This window comes from Drosophila miranda (genome assembly GCF_003369915.1).
Source record: "Drosophila miranda strain MSH22 chromosome Y unlocalized genomic scaffold, D.miranda_PacBio2.1 Contig_Y3_pilon, whole genome shotgun sequence".
Classification (NCBI taxonomy): Eukaryota; Metazoa; Arthropoda; class Insecta; order Diptera; family Drosophilidae; genus Drosophila; species Drosophila miranda.
The window spans coordinates 3,770,901-3,788,262 of NW_022881625.1; the positions used below are offsets into that span (position 1 = coordinate 3,770,901).

The 17,362-nt window shown below is 47.4% G+C and overlaps 1 protein-coding gene and 1 long non-coding RNA gene across 3 annotated transcripts; both read right to left on the bottom strand.

Annotated features, from left to right (window-relative positions):
• Positions 1-2,346: 2,346 nt before the first annotated feature.
• On the bottom strand, positions 2,347-14,818 carry LOC117194760. 2 transcript variants are annotated; one of them, XM_033399260.1, is made up of 2 exons: positions 14,624-14,818; positions 2,347-3,123 (listed from the first exon to the last, which is right to left on the bottom strand). In XM_033399260.1, the coding sequence occupies exons 1-2, from the start codon at positions 14,638-14,640 to the stop codon at positions 2,403-2,405; spliced, it is 738 nt and encodes a 245-aa protein (XP_033255151.1). In that variant the 5' UTR covers positions 14,641-14,818; the 3' UTR covers positions 2,347-2,402. The 2 variants fall into 2 exon arrangements, with proteins under 2 accessions (XP_033255151.1, XP_033255152.1); XM_033399261.1 differs by lacking the exon at positions 14,624-14,818 and adding an exon at positions 3,189-3,268 and having other exon boundaries at positions 2,348-3,123.
• On the bottom strand, positions 4,475-4,747 carry LOC117194761. The gene is made up of 2 exons (XR_004474908.1): positions 4,713-4,747; positions 4,475-4,655 (listed from the first exon to the last, which is right to left on the bottom strand). It is a non-coding gene; the product is annotated as an uncharacterized LOC117194761 (long non-coding RNA).
• Positions 14,819-17,362: the final 2,544 nt, after the last annotated feature.

A 17,362-nucleotide genomic window follows, 5' to 3' on the forward strand; every position in this document is an offset into this window, starting at 1 on the left:
TGGAGGAGCACTTCGATTCCTGCATCACCACCAACGGGGAGAAGCCCGGTGACCAGAGTTTCGAGATCATCCTCAACTACAAAAATCTGATGAGACGCCAGCGAGAGCCCGGGCAGTCGGACAAGCGGAGCATTGGCCATCCTCACCAATTGAAGGACGAGATGACTCCAATCGCATACATCGCCGATTCCAAGGAGCTGCGTTACCTGCTGCAGCATCCGCTAATCTCGAGTTTCCTCTTCCTCAAGTGGCACCGCCTCTCGGTGATCTTCTATCTGAACTTTCTACTTTACTCTCTCTTCACTGCCTCCATTATCACGCATACGCTCCTTAAGTTCCACGAAAGCGACCACACGGGCCTGACTGCCCTCTTCGGCCTGTTCTCTTGGATAGAGATTGTGTATCTCATGATCCGAGAGGTCCATGTCGCCGCTGCTGTACTTTAGGTCCATCACGAACCTGATGGAGGTGGCTCTCATTGTCTTGTCGATCCTAACCTGCATGGAAGCCAGCTACGACAAGGAGACGCAGCGCATACTGGCCGTCTTCACCATTCTGCTGGTGTCCGTGGAGTTCTGCCTGCTGGTTGGCCCCCTGCCAGTACTCTCAATTTCGACGCACATGCTCATGCTGCGCGCCGTCTCCAGCAGCTTCATCAAGAGCTTTGCTGTCTACTCGATCTTTGTGCTTACGTTTAGTCTGTGCTTCTACATACTGTTTGGCAAGCCCCAGGGGGATTCCTCCTCTCCGAAGGACAGCACGCCAGAGCCAGCAAAGGAGGGAGAAGATGATGGTCACTTCAACACATTCTCCGTGCCCATCGAGGCGCTCATCAAGACGATTGTGATGCTCACGGGAGAATTTGATGCCGGTGACATAAAGTTTGACAGCGTCTACACTTACCTGATCTTCCTGCTCTTTGTGTTCTTCATGACCATTGTGCTGTTCAATCTCCTGAATGGTCTGGCTGTCAGCGATACTCAGGTGGGTTTATATTTCCTTTTCTTCCTCGGCTTTATCCAACTGTTTTCTGCCCTCTCTTTTCCCACAGGCCATCAAGGCCCAGGCGGAACTGAACGGCGCCATTGTCCGCACCAATCTGCTGACCCGCTACGAGCAAGCTCTCACTGGCCGAGATGGACACGCTCAGACCTCATCGTCCCAGTTGAACAAAGGCAGTCGGTTCGCTCGAGGAAGACCATGAGCTAGTCACCGGTTCAATCCTAATTTTCTTCATGCTTTTCTTGAGTTTCACGCCCTCGTGGCTTTTCCCACACTTGGGACCCCACTAGGCAGAAAAGCGAAAGGAGAGAAAATCTTCACTGATGAATCTCCTGATCGGATCGGATGGGCTGTTATATACTCACAACACATACTCATTGGCCGCATTTGCGAATCGCTGGGCTGTGAACAAGCTTGAATTGAAAGAGTGTCGGCACTTCGGTGTGCCAAAGATACATATCTTTGAATCAGCTCGTGTTGATTTTTCTGCCGTGCATTGCACTTTTTAGCTCAGGTCCTAAACGAGAGTCACACACCACACACATGCACATTATTATCATTATCATCATCATTATGATAATGACTGTGAGCGAACGAATGCTGATGAAGCCTCATTGTCAATGTCGATCCCAGCTTTAATATTAGGGAATTCCCCTTCCAAGCAACGATGCGACAATCAACGGACATTGATTAACAACTGTATGTACATATGCATCTACAGTGGGTACACAGCAAGGCAGGCGCGATTAGATACAGGCCAGCGCCGAGCAGCGTAGACACCCAGTACCCTGCCACCCTCCGAGGGAAACAGAGAGCGATGAAGGGGGATCTGTGTGTGCGTATCCAATGAATTAATATTTCATTCTAGAACGCAGTTGTCTGCGTTAGTTGGGCACACAAACACATAGTACATATATGCTGGCAGCGTTCCCATTCAATCTACTCGACGGCTGATGCACGCCAGTAGCCCCCGCTGGAAACTTCCGCAGATTCTGGAACGCAGAGGATGCGGGCTATCGGCGACAGGGGAATACTACTAAGCAGAAAGAGAAGGCGAGTTCATATTATTGCCAATTTAATGCAAGAAAAATAAAGAGAGTGGAGTGGGCGATGCCAAAGGCAGAAGAAAGAAAGGCCGTAAACCAAAAGAAGAAGGCCTGTCTCGCTCTCTCTCGTGGGAATTGACTTTGAATTTCGAATATTTCGGTATCTATTTTCATTGCGGCCAAAAACGGAAAGACGATTCCGTGTATTACGATGCCAGCATCAACGAAGATAGATGCCCAAATGGAAGTGCAAACATCTCTGAGGGGAGGGGTGGAGTGTCGGGCGTGTGGCCGTGTGTCTTCTGTCAGTGTGTGATTGGATACTGCTTGCTGCTTTCTGCTCGATGGCTGCTCCTAGAGCACGAGGCGCAGGCGTAACTGGAACACCAGCTGCTCGACGGTCTTCTTCAGGAGCGCCGCCAGGGACAGGATGAATCCCAGGAGGCTGAGGGAGAACAGCCAGGGCGTTGTCATGAGCAGGGCAAAGAAGACGAGCGTCTCGTCGCCCCGGGCATTGGCCATGCGCCACAGCAACTGGCGCTGGATGGTGCGCAGCTTGAACTTGCTGTTCCACAATCGGTGGCGCTTCGAGCCGACGGTTTCGTGGAAACCCACGGTCTTCTCGACCAGCCAGAACACCGCGCAGCACAGCAGTTGCAGCACCAGCAGCACGACCTTGACCACAGCGGTCTCCAAGACGAGGTGGTACAAGGCCACCGTGCGCTGACGGTGCTCCGGCTGCATTGTGGAGAGCACGACTGCGCCGAGGGACACCAGCGGGGAGACCCTGGGGGAAGGGCCGGCGGAGAGCTCCTCCCACTCCGAGTCCGACTCGGTGCGCTCTATCGAGCTGAACTCGCTCTGGCTCTGACAGGAGCACGACTCCTCCTCTTGGTCCTCCTCGGTGGGCATCGAGTAGTCGCCCTCGTAGTCGCCCTCGTAGCGGCAGTCGGAGTACTCTTCGTGGGGGTCGTCGTAGTAGTCTCCGCGGCTGTCCGGAGAAGCGCCGCCTGTCCAGAGGGAGCTCAACACGGGCGGTGGTCCCATCGAAGCCATCTGTGGCACAGCATTGAATCTGAAGGGGAGCCGGGGGTAAGTTATGTCCTGGGGGGAAGGGGAGTCTGGGCTGCTGCCGCTCACCCATCTGAATCCCCCATCGCAGGGAAGGTGGGGGGTGAGCCTGACCTTTTGGACCAATTGGGCGGGACAGCAGAGGACTGGTGTGGATTTGGCCTAGGAAGGGCATCGCATTGAGTCCATTCTTGTCGGCGGAACCTTCGGGGGGGACCTGCAGCCCCGGCTGCTGCTGCTGCTGCTGGTCGGTAAAGACGAAGGATCCCATGGATCCGAAAATACCCCACGAGCGGGTGAATGGGGAACGTGGATTGTTAATAGTTGGATTCATCTTATTCCAGCACCTGTGAGGAAATATTCGGGAGGAGGTATATTGTTGCTTGGCCTTACATCTTCCTTAAGCTGCTGTTTTGTGTCACAGCCAACCTGTCATTTGTACATTGAATTGCTGCTCGAGAGGTCTCTTTGGAGTCCTCTGTTCCCCGTGTACAAATTTAGATAAAATCACAGGAAGCACTTAGGATAAATAGGGGGCAGTCATCCCCCTCTACTCCCTCTCCCCCTTTTGGTGGTGTCATGGGTTAAGCATTTGCTGTGTTCGGCATTCAATTTGTGGCTTGATTTCTTACCTTTTATGATGCACTATACGGCTGTAATCCATGTAGGACATGCACTTTATTTATCCATTCAAAGGCACTAAAGAGGGTAGTCCTGTAATCCAAAAGGGCATCCAGTATATCCAGAGCGAAGGTTAATCCATTCGATGGAGCGCTCAAGCAGACCAGCCAGGCGGTTGACTAGAAGCTTAACGAGGCTTAAAATTTCCAAGAGGCCGCCAGCCGGCAAGTGTCATTGCAGTCCCTCCAGTCGACTCCACTCCAGTCCAGTTTTTTCCCAAACTGTGCGACGTGAATAACTTTGATGATTTCTTGGCCCAAAGGCGCCCACACAATATAAATACTCCTCCCTTTTTTGTCAAGTTTATTTTCAGTCGTTACATTTACGAATAACAGGCGAGTTTTTCTACTCAAATCAAATATTAAAATTAAAAAACGAAACAGTTATAGGTTGATGTCCTTCAGCTTCTCTGGATCAGTCTACTCAAGCCAAATCAAATATTAAAATTAAAAAACCAAACAGATATTGGTTGATGTCTTTCAGCTTCTCTGCATCCGTCTTGGCGGCCCACAAGCGGCACCCAATTTTTGTATAGTCATCGCTGCGCATGACTATCGCCCTCAAATACTCGGCCGTCACCCCAGTTTCCTCTGATAGGCTTAACACGGTCACTTTTTTTTTCCTTAAAAACGGCAGTAATTTTTTGCATTGTCTTCGAATTCCTTGAAACCATACCTCTTATTGCTGTGTAATGTTGGTTCATTACGTGGTTTCCCAAGGTGCTCAACCTTCCAATCATTTTGCCGCATAGTTTGCACTTGCAGCCATGCACGGGGGGCGAAGCCTTTGGGGAAAACGGTGTTTTCAAATTGTCCTTTCCACTTTCAGTACTAAGAATGTCTTCAGTAAACATGTCTGGAGAATTCAGAAGTTATTATATGTATTTTTTTTAAATTTTACTTATTTACTTACTTAAGTCCGGATCCTCCCGAACCTCCTGCTCCTGCTTCTCCTCCACGTGGTGCACTGGCTCAGACGAATCATATATTTCATCAGAAATAGTACACTCCATATCATTGACTGTATAATCAGAAATATTGTGAATATTGTCAGAAATGTTGTCAATATTCTCCTCAATATCCTGAGTTGTGGCCGACTCCTCCGTATCACCGTTCATATTGTTGTCAATATCCTCAATATCCTGAGATATCATCTGAGCAGAAATATTCTGCACCGGAGTAACAGGCTCAGCATACTTCGCGTGCGTCGTCCCCGCTGAATGGAATACAGTATTAGAAGATTATAATATAAATGTAACTAATTTACTTACCCTTACGTTGATGGTCCAGAAAAAAAAAGTACAAATTAATCACTCCTGCTGCACTTATGTCGCAAACTTGGGCTCCACCGAACGACAACGTCATGTTGGCAATTTCCTGTGCTTTCGGGCTTTGCACTTTCCAGCCTTGCAGATGGTTCCAGTATATCCTGCATAATACATTAACAAGGGCACTGTCCACCCCGTCAATTCTTACACCTCCCAAATTAATGTACATCTTTGTCTTATTTTGTGTTCTTTATTTATGTTTTAAATAACGGGGCATGTATGGTTTTGGTATTTACTCATCGATAGTATTATAAGAAATACCAATATACTCGATATGCCAACACACATTTATTCGAATACGACGATCAAGAAGGAAGAACGTTCACAGATATTTTGTTGCTATACGATACGGACCGATAAATATCACATAATTCCGCGTCTAGTTTCCTGATTTCAACATGTATAAAATTAAAAATAAAATAATTGTAAGGCAACATATATTAACCCTAACCGATCGAGATATTATACTGCAACTGGTTTTATGCGATATTATACTGCGATATGATACTGCGATAGGTTTTATGCGATATTATACTGGGATAAGTCTGAGGCGAGTTATTCGACGATCGACAAAAATAGAGAAAAGAGTGAAATAAGTTAATAAGAGTAACCCAAGAACCGCGCCAAGATGGATAAAAAGATAGATTCAGAAATGCATAAATTGTCGTGTTTCGATGAGGACATAAATGAACTCAATCTGTTGGAGCCGTCGCAATTGTCGTGTTTCGATGAGGACATAAATGAACTCAATCTGTTCGAGCCGTATCAGGACAAGGAGGCAGAGGAACATCTGCCGTGTGGACCGCTGGACCGGCTGGTTAGTACATTGCCTATGGATGTTGACGACGACGACACTGAGGGTGAGTAGATTGTGGCAATGACATTGGAGCAGGTGAATCAGACTTTTCTTCCTCCAGGTATCGTCGGTAACGATGATCTGGTCAACGATATTGGTCGCCTTCAAGCGAGCAATGAATTGCACAAAGGTACAGGCCCCCGAAAATCTGGTAACGGACGCATTGGAAGAACTGAAAATGCAAGGAAACATAATGAATGGACGCATTAACATGACTGTAAATTTACAGAAACTAAGCGACTCATAATTTTCCATTTACATGGATGAGTATCACATGCCGTGGTACCAATACGCAAAAAAAGGACCGGTACATAAATGGAAAATTCTTGCAGTCGCTGCAATCCCCATTAACGGGAATGAAATTCATTATTTGTATTTCCACATTTGTCCCGTTTCCAAAACATCTGCACTAGGCAGGAATGCGGTCAAGGAAGGACTCGATTTACTATTGAGGGAGGTTGAGAGTGGGGGCTGGTCAAGTCAACTGTTGGCAGTTGGATCCGACCACTGTACGAGTAATAATCAACTAGCACAGCACTATTCAGAGCAGACTGTAAGTTTAAGTTAGTCTGAAATTGTTTTTATTAACATACGAATAATGAAATTGAACAAAACCCTTAATAATTTGTTGTCAGTAAGTAAGTAGTATATAATGGTTATATAGACAGTAAATATTGTATAAACGAATATCTTTACTGTATGTACCATTTTGTACCGGAGTAAATATTTTGTAATTGCAAATGTTAGATTTATGCATTCTTGAATTTTCATTTCTTTTTCTTTTCGTTATAATAGTTTTATTATCTTTAATTGGTTTTCTGTTTTCTGTTTTCGTTTTGTTTTTTTCTTGCATTTGTATGATTCGGTTCAAAATGTGTGTGTTGTTTACGCACATATTATGGTTAATGGTTCTTAATCTTGTTCGTTACTCTTTTATTACCCTTTTTGTATATCTTTTGTTTTATAAATTAATCATTAGCTACGCTGAGGAGCGTAGCGTATCGGATCAAATCAATCAAAAGTTGATGGGTCTAAGGGGCTAGCTAACGAGGCAGCCAATGGCAATGGCAATGGAAATCCAAATGGAAGTTTATGCAAACCATGCGGCAAAAAAAACACAACTAAAAACGCAGAATCATAGACGAGGGGGAACGTTGTGAGTTGCTACGGACACCGCAACTCTACAGTTATACCCGATACTAAGTCAGTATGGCTCTCCTCCGGCAGACGCCGCCAATATTGAACGACACGACAAAGAGTGCGTGCGAGAGAGACTGAAAATCAGTCTGAGCGTGACGTCGGGCGCTGCGTAGCCACTGCAAATTGATTTGTTCCTTTTGGCTATAAAAATTATCTGATCTAAACCAAATTCAGCAATCTGATAGATATGGTCGTTATCTATGATTCTGCGTTTTTAGTTTTCTCGAATGTGCAATATTGTGGATGCAACAGATTTTCGTTCTTTGTGGGGGCGGAAGGAGGTGGGGCGAAATTTTGACACAAAACGGTCAAGGTCCGATATCACAGGAGTGTAGATACCAAATTTGGTTGCTCTAGCTCTGATGGGTTCTGAGATCCTTGAACTCATATTTTGCAATTGGCAAAACCGACCATGAAACCTGTGTGTTAGAGAGAGACAGAGCGAGAAAGAATGAAATTGTTTTCTTGATTCTGGCTATAATAATTATAGGATCTGGTTCAGAATTTTCCCTCTAGAAGGTATAGTCATCTTCTACGATTCTGCGTTTTTGGTTTTCTCGTATCGTCGAAATTGTGGATGCCACAGACTTTCGTCCTTTGTGGGGGCCGAAGTGGGCGGGGCGAAGTTTTGAAATATTTTTGTAGCAGTGACATATCACAGAAGTCTGGATCCAAAACATCGTTGCTCTAGCTTTTATAGTCTTTGAGCACTAGGCGCTGAAGGGACGGACGGACGGACGGACGGACGGACGGACGGACGGACAGACAGACATGGCTCAATCGACTCGGCTATTGATGCTGATCAAGAATATATATACTTTATGGGGTCGGAAACGATTCCTTCTAGACGTTACACACATGCACTATTACCACAAATCTAATATACCCCAATACTCATTTTGAGTATCGGGTATAATAATGCCATAAATTGGATAAACAATCCAAGCACAGTTTGCCAAAAAACAGACTTTATGGACAAGCAATTTAGTTTAGTGTTTACTCTGCTCTCCTCCTCCCACGCAGCTAGAGGGTCTCTCGATCTGATCACATCACGTATTCGGGAAGGGTATGGTAAAATATCATGTGAGAATGTTATAGCAGTGTAAGACAGTACGTATATAGTATAAATTATTGACAGACGATCGGAGAAACGCGGCTGATCCTGTGCAGCTGGACATATACATATTCAGTTTATCGCGTTAAAAACTTTACATTAATCACGTCTGTCCCCCTTCTACTTACTCTTTCCGAAGTGTTGTCATTTGCTGATTTCACTTTTGCAGCTGCACCAACACAAAGAACTTTAGTAGAGGATTCGGTGTGCAACTCAGAGACAATTTTGTTGGGCAATTTCCTAGGCTCCAGCTCTCTCTGTCTCCAAATTCCAGATGTTCCCACAGACAGAAAGAAGAACAGGGCTGAAAGGTTTATAAATATAAATTCACTCAAAGAAAAAATGAGAAGTCGAAACAGTTTTCGAATCGCGAATGAAGATAATCTCATTATTATTTTTCTTTTAAAACTAGTAATAATGTCGTTGGACTCCCTTTCCTTTGTGACACACTTTATTCTCAAATTCCAGAGTGATACGGGGACTTTTTTTTTTACCAGTGTTATAGTATATACATATGTGAGCTCCAAGAGAAGAGGGAATAAAATTCCACTCCAGACTCCGTATACTTTGTGATTTCGACTGGTTTCCGTAGATGAAGCAAATGTTTAAGAGCTTAAGGGCAATTTGTGTTTTCCGAAGCTTTTCGCAATAAGTATAGATTACCTTGACTACATCAATATTTCTGAAAGTAGTGCTCTTAATTGCTAGGGTCAGATGCGACTGAGAGAGGAGTTGCTCACTTTTGAAATCGTTTGCTGTTAAGTTTTCTGTTAATTATTGTGATATTACGCCATTCTGTCAACCGATGTCTTAGTAAGACTTTGGGTCGAGCTTCAGCTTGGACAAACAATGAAGTTGTTTGTCAATTGCTTGGGCAAATACTCGTACTCAGGTGGAAAAACAAATACCAGAATGAGGAAGAGGTTAAGGTGGGAGACAAGAAAATATCAAATAAAGGGCCAATTAAGGAAGGTGATTGAGCGATTCTGTTTATCTTATCAACGACAAATTTTGACCCCAGGGGCGTCATTTACAATCCTCAATTTGTTTGCATACTAAAGCAACATTAGCCGAAGAGCTACCTACAAAAGAGAAGACGATGTTTCCTGATTCCCAATTCGTAGGCTATTGATAAACAATCAGTGGGGGAATATTCAAATTAGCCAGGTCTCATGTGTGATTAGCCGATTTCTCACACATTTCAAGCATCAAAGCAGACAGCAGACAGAACGGAACAGAACAGAACAGAACAGAACACAACAGAGCGGAGAAGACGTTGAGCTGACGGCTGGAGGGATCAGATCCCACAGAAGAAGCCGCCTTGAAATTTACGAAAAGAGCCGCCTATAAATCGCAAGATTTCAGCACTGCCCAGGGCTTTATCTAAAGCTCCATTCGGAACAGTATTCAAAGCAAAAAGCGTAACCAATTGATTGCTAATTGATATTGATGTGTCGATTATTTTATGATTATTCTTTATGATCGTTAAATTTTGATATACCAAAAGGCGAGCGAGATCGAACACCAAACTTGATTCAAAATTGTAGATCACTTTGAACAATCAAGCCACTCCCTGAGTACTCCTCAGGCCTTGTCTTACCTTGTCTTCAGTTGGATTGTTATAATTTAATAACTACACGGGAGGGCAAATTAAGTCTGTAGTTCGGGTACCACAAAAACCACTTAAAGACGCTTTCTTTAATTGCCCCCAAAACGAAGATTTGGTTTTTATTATTCGAGAAACCTGTGGGGTAGCTTTCGGCTGCGGATGTGGCTGTGACTGTGGCTCTGACTGTGGCTCTGCCTCCAGCTGCTGGCCAGCTCCATGGACAGACAGTCATTTGTGTGAAAATCATCGTAGCATGAAGCGTTGTCAAATACCGTTTGTTGCGGGGGTCGGTCCACTCTCATGCTTTTGTTTCGGCCATTTCAAGGTCTGTACAGAAACCGTCTGTTGGGTCAGACCTCCCTCCATTGACCAGAGCAGAGCTCTAACAATGCGGGTTCTGGCATCATTTTCATAGAAACGACATTAGAAGTTACTCATACGCAGCGTGGGTTGGATAAGATTAACGAAAGCCCACATAGACATAGCTCATCCTCCTCATTCTCACTTGACTCTTTGCAGACAGCAGAATGAGCTCTAACAACTGCGGTTTCATCGATCCGCAGGGCCAGTTGAGCGCAGCCCTCGCTAATCGGGACATACGGGAATTCCACACTGCCCTGGACAGCGGTGCCCAGGCCAATCGCCAGGACGATCGAATGCCTCTCAGGTGGGCTCCTGCATTCAGCTGCTGCTCGAGTACGGAGCCTCTCCGAATTTGGTGGATCAGGGCGAGTTCACGCCCCTCCACCATGTGCTGAAGAATAGAAAGATTGAGGCAGGCACTAAGCTGGAGCTGATCCGACTTTTCCTGAAACAACCACAGTTGGACATTGACAGCTATCGGAACGGGCAGGTACGCCAGATGCTGAGGGATCAGTATCCGGAACTGCCGTTGCGGGAGCTGCGCGAGGCCGGAGCAGAGATCGACTGCGAGCGACTCCTCCGCACGCTGCGGGACGGAGACGAGAACCAGTTCGAGCAACAGTTCGCGGAGTACCACCAGAACGTCAGCGGAAACGCAGACAACCAATGCAATGCCAACCAGGAGGAGTATCAGTCCCTGCTGGCGGAGAGTATCAAGCGGGGCAAGCAGCGAGCCTTTGAGGCCATCCTCGAGACGGGCATCAACATTAATCCTTCAAAATCGAGCGACATCAGCCCCGTGGAGTTGGCCGTAATCTGGGGCAACCACAGGGCGCTAGAGAAGCTGTTGAAGCATCCGCAGCTGAGGCTGACATTGCATTCCAAGCTGCTGAACGCGGTTATCAGTCGCCAGGGTGAGCAGCCGCTGGACGGCTTCTGTGACCACCAGCGCTGCTTCCAGCTGCTGCTCGAGAGCGATCGTGTGGTTCGCAACACAAAGGTGGCACAGGAGCTTCTACGGCAGGGAGCGTACATCGGGGCGAGAAGCGCGTTCGGAGTTCTTCCCATACAGGAGATGGACCCGAAAGTGCTGGAGGAGCTGCATCACCACCAACGGGGAGAAGCCCGGTGACCAGAGTTTCGAGATCATCATCAACTACAAGAATCTGATGAGACGCCAGCGAAAGCCCGGGCAGTCGGACAAGCGGAGCATTGGCCATCCTCACCAATTGGAGGACGAGATGACTCCAATCACATACATCGCCGATTCCAAGGAGCTGCGTTACCTGCTGCAGCACCCGCTAATCTCGAGTTTCCTCTTCCTCAAGTGGCACCGCCTCTTGGTGATCTTCTATCTGAAGATTCTACTTTACTCTCTCTTCACTGCCTCCATTATCACGCATACGCTCCTTAAGTTCCACGAAAGCGACCACACGGGCCTGACTGCCCTGTTCGGCCTGTTCTCTTGGATAGGGATTGTGTATTTCATGATCCGAGAGGTCATACAGCTTGCCATGTCGCCGCTGCTGTACTTCAGGTCCATCACGAACCTGATGGAGGTGGCTCTCATTGTCTTGTCGATCCTAACCTGCATGGAAGCCAGCTACGACAAGGAGACGCAGCGCATACTGGCCGTCTTCACCATTCTGCTGGTGTCCGTGGAGTTCTGCCTGCTGGTTGGCTCCCTGCCAGTACTCTCAATTTCGACGCACATGCTCATGCTGCGCGCCGTCTCCAGCAGCTTCATCAAGAGCTTTGCTCTCTACTCGATCTTTGTGCTTACGTTTAGTCTGTGCTTCTACATACTGTTTGGCAAGCCCCAGGTGGATTCCTCCTCTCCGAAGGACAGCACGCCAGAGCCAGCAAAGGAGGGAGAAGATGATGGTCACTTCAACACATTCTCCGTGCCCATCGAGGCGCTCATCAAGACGATTGTGATGCTCACGGGAGAATTTGATGCCGGTGACATAAAGTTTGACAGCGTCTACACTTACCTGATCTTCCTGCTCTTTGTGTTCTTCATGACCATTGTGCTGTTCAATCTCCTGAATGGTCTGGCTGTCAGCGATACTCAGGTGGGTTTATATTTCCTTTTCTTCCTCGGCTTTATCCAACTGTTTTCTCCCCTCTCTTTTCCCACAGGCCATCAAGGCCCAGGCGGAACTGAACGGCGCCATTGTCCGCACCAATCTGCTGACCCGCTACGAGCAAGCTCTCACTGGCCGAGATGGACACGCTCAGACCTCATCGTCCCAGTTGAACAAAGGCAGTCGGTTCGCTCGAGGAAGACCATGAGCTAGTCACCGGTTCAATCGTAATTTTCTTCATGCTTTTCTTGAGTCTCACGCCCTCGTGGCTTTTCCCACACTTGGGACCCCACTAGGCAGAAAAGCGAAGGGAGAGAAAATCTTCACTGATGAATCGCCTGATCGGATCGGATGGGCTGTTATATACTCACAACACATACTCATTGGCCGCATTTGCGAATCGCTGGGCTGTGAACAAGCTTGAATTGAAAGAGGGTCGGCACTTCGGTGTGCCAAAGATACATATCTTTACCTCTTGAATACCCATGAATACCCCTTGCACTTTTGAGCTCAGGTCCTAAACGAGAGTCACACACCACACACATGCACATTATTATCATTATCATCATCATTATGATAATGACTGTGAGCGAACGAATGCTGATGAAGCCTCATTGTCAATGTCGAAAGTTGTGGGATTGGTTAAGGAAACCCAAGGTGGGATATGAAAAGTATTGCGTTCTGCTCTGGCATAGGATCCCAGCTTTAATATTAGGGGATTCCCCTTCCAAGCAACGATGCGACAATCAACGGACATTGATTAACAACTGTATGTAAATATGCATCTACAGTGGGTACACAGCAAGGCAGGCGCGATTAGATACAGGCCAGCGCCGAGCAGCGTAGACACCCAGTACCCTGCCACCCTCTGAGGGAAACAGAGAGCGATGAAGGGGATCTGTGTGTGCGTATCCAATGAATTAATATTTCATTCTAGAAAGCAGTTGTCTGCGTTAGTTGGGCACACACACACATAGTACATATATGCTGGCAGCGTTCCCATTCAATCTACTCGACGGCTGATGCACGCCAGTAGCCCCCGCTGGAAACTTCCGCAGATTCTGGAACGCAGAGGATGCGGGCTATCGGCGACAGGGGAATACTACTAAGCAGAAAGAGAAGGTGAGTTCATATTATTGCCAATTTAATGCAAGAAAAAAAAAGAGAGTGGAGTGGGCGATGCCAAAGGCAGAAGAAAGAAAGGCCGTAAACCAAATGAAGAAGGCCTGTCTCGCTCTCTCTCGTGGGAATTGACTTTGAATTTCGAATATTTCGGTATCTATTTTCATTGCGGCTAAAAACGGAGAGACGATTCCGTGTATTGCGATGCCAGCATCAACGAAAATAGATGCCCAAATGGAAGTGCAAACATCTCTGAGGGGAGGGGTGGAGTGTCGGGCGTGTGGCCGTGTGTCTTCTGTCAGTGTGTGATTGGATACTGCTTGCTGCTTTCTGCTCGATGGCTGCCCCTAGAGCACGAGGTGCAGGCGTAACTGGAACACCAGCTGCTCGACGGTCTTCTTCAGGAGCGCCGCCAGGGACAGGATGAATCCCAGGAGGCTGAGGGAGAACAGCCAGGGCGTGGTCATGAGCACGGCAAAGAAGACTAGCGTCTCGTCGCCCCGGGCATTGGCCATGCGCCACAGCAACTGGCGCTGGATGGTGCGCAGCTTGAACTTGCTGTTCCACAATCGGTGGCGCTTCGAGCCGACGGTTTCGTTGAAGCCCACGGTCTTCTCGACCAGCCAGAACACCGCGCAGCACAGCAGTTGCAGCACCAGCAGCACGACCTTGACCACAGCGGTCTCCAAGACGAGGTGGTACAAGGCCACCATGCGCTGACGGTGCTCCGGCTGCATTGTGGAGAGCACGACTGCGCCGAGGGCCTCCAGCGGGGAGACCCTGGGGAAGGGCCGTCGGAGAGCTCCTCCCACTCCGAGTCCGACTCGGTGCGCTCTATCGAGCTGAACTCGCTCTGGCTCTGACAGCTCTGGCTCTGACAGGAGCACGACTCCTCCTCTTGGTCCTCCTCGGTGGCATCGAGTAGTCGCCCTCGTAGTCGCCCTCGTAGCGGCAGTCGGAGTACTCTTCGTGGGGGTCGTCGTAGTAGTCTCCGCGGCTGTCCGGAGATGCGCCGCCTGTCCAGAGGGAGCTCAACACGGGCGGTGGTCCCATCGAAGCCATCTGTGGCACAGCATGGAATCTGCAGGGGAGCCGGAGGTAAGTTATGTCCTGGGGGAAGGGGAGTCTGGGCTGCTGCCGCTCACCCATCTGAATCCCCCATCGGAGGCAAGGTGGGGGGGGTGAGCGTGACCTATTGGACCAATTGGGCGGGACAGCAGAGGACTGGTGTGGATTTGGCCTAGGAAGGGCATCGCATTGAGTCCATTCTTGTCGGCGGAACCTTCGGCGAACCTGCTGCTGCTGCTGGTCGGTAAAGACGAAGGATCCCATGGATCCGAAAATACCCCGCGAGCGGGTGAATGGGGAACGTGGATTGTTAATAGTTGGATTCATCTTATTCCAGCACCTGTGAGGAAATATTCGTTCATGGGCTTTGTTTTGTATTTGTATTTTTATTTACTTTATGTTCCCTGTGCTTTCGATTTTTGCTGCCGTTCTCTGTGTTGTGCCGCTCTCTCCAGATATTCGTACTGAATGATTTCCAGAGCCACTTCGATGTTGTGTTTCGAATCACAGGTCAGGTGACGTACTTTCCCTGGGCAGAGCTGCGACTTGCAATAGTTGATCGGCTTTGTTGGTTTGGGATAGGACTTGCGATAAATACCATGCCACCATACTCCTTGGTGTGGCCAAAATGTTGGGTACCATTCTGGATTAAGGAGTAGAGGGTTAAGGGTTAAGGAGAGTGGTGGAGGGGGGGGGGGGGGGGGGGGGGGGGTATATTTTTGCTTGGCTTTACATCTTCCTTAAGCTGCTGTTTTGAGTCACAGCCAACCTGTCATTTGTACATTGAATTGCTGCTCGAGAGGTCTCTTTGGCTGTAATCCATGTAGGACATGCACTTTGTTTATCCATTCAAAGGCGCTAAAGAGGGTAGTCCTGGAATCCAAAAGGGCATCCAGTATATCCAGAGCGAAGGTTAATCCATTCGATGGAGCGCTCAAGCAGACCAGCCAGGCGGTTTACCAGAAGCTTAACGAGGCTTAAAATTTCCAAGAGGCCGCCAGCCGGCAAGTGTCATTGCAGTCCCTCCAGTCGACTCCACTCCAGTACAGTTTTTTCCCAAACTGTGCGACGTGAATAACTTTGATGATTTCTTGGCCAAAAGGCGCCCACACAATATAAATACTCCTCCCTTTTTTGTCAATAAGTTTATTTTCAGTCGTTACATTTACGAATAACAGGCGAGTTTTTCTACTCAAATCAAATATTAAAATTAAAAAACGAAACAGTTATTGGTTGATGTCCTTCAGCTTCTCTGGATCAGTCTACTCAAGCCAAATCAAATATTAAAATTAAAAAACGAAACAGTTATTGGTTGATGTCCTTCAGCTTCTCTGCATCGGTCTTGGCGGCCCACAAGCGGCACCCAATTTTTTTATAGTCATCGCTGCACATGACTATCGCCCTCAAATACTCGGCCGGCACCCCAGTTTCACTTTTTTTTTCCTTAAAAACGGCAGCAATTTTTTGCATTGTCTTCGAATTCCTTGAAACCATACCTCTTATTGCTGTGTAATGTTGGTTCATTACGTGGTTTCCCAAGGTGCTCAACCTTCCAATCATTTTGCCGCATAGTTTGCACTTGCAGCCATGCACGGGGGCGAAGCCTTAGGGGAAATCGGTGTTTTCCAATTGTCCTTTACACTTTCAGTACTAAGAATGTCTTCAGTAAACATGTCTGGAGAATTAAGAAGTTATTATATGTATTTTTTTAAATTTTACTTATTTACTTAAGTCCGGATCCTCCCGAACCTCCTGCTCCTGCTTCTCCTCCACGTGGTGCACTGGCTCAGACGAATCATATATTTCGTCAGAAATAGTACACTTCATATCATTGACTGTATAATCAGAAATATTGTGAATATTGTCAGAAATGTTGTCAATATCCTCAATATCCTGAGTTGTGGCCGACTCCTCCGTATCACCGTGCATATTGTCAATATCCTCAATATCGTGATTTGTGGCCGACTCCTCCGTATGACCGTTCATATTGTTGTCAATATCCTCAATATCCTGAGTTGTGGCCGACTCCTCCGTATCACCGTGCATATTGTCAATATCCTCAATATCCTGAGTTGTGGCCGACTCCTCCGTATCACCGTTCATATTGTTGTCAATATCCTCAATATCCTGAGTTGTGGCCGACTCCTCCGTATCACCGTGCATATTATCAATATCCTCAATATCCTGAGTTGTGGCCGACTCCTCCGTATCACCGTTCATATTGTTGTCAATATCCTCAATATCCTGAGATATCATCTGAACATAAATATTCTGCACCGGAGTAACAGGCTCAGCATACTTCGCCCGTCGGCGGGGCTCAGCATCAGCGCAATCGCGTGGCTGTGCCACGAATTCGCCATGTCCTCGTAAACCACAATTCGGTGGCGTCGGCCGCCAACACACCGTCAAAGCAGGCGGTCAATCAGGAGGAGAGGCCTCGATTTGGCAATCAATTGAAGCTCCCATCGCCACGTGAAAGTCGCATGTGGCCGAATCCACGATGAGATTATTGGAATTTTTATTTGCGTTTTATGTTTGATTTCATTTTTTGTACCTTCATCTGTTTATCTCTGTTTCATTTATTTTCGATGTTGGCCCAATAAAAATTAAATTACCTTCAAGAAGGACAACCGAACCAAAAAAAAACGAGGTGGAACGTTGTGAGTTGCTGCGGACACCGCAACTCTACAGTTATACCCGATACTAGGTTAGGTTAGGTTAAGGCGGTAGCCGGGATACCCGATACTAAGTCAGTATGGCTCTCCTGCGGCAGACGCCGCTAATATTGAACCATACGACAAAGAGTGCGTGCGAGA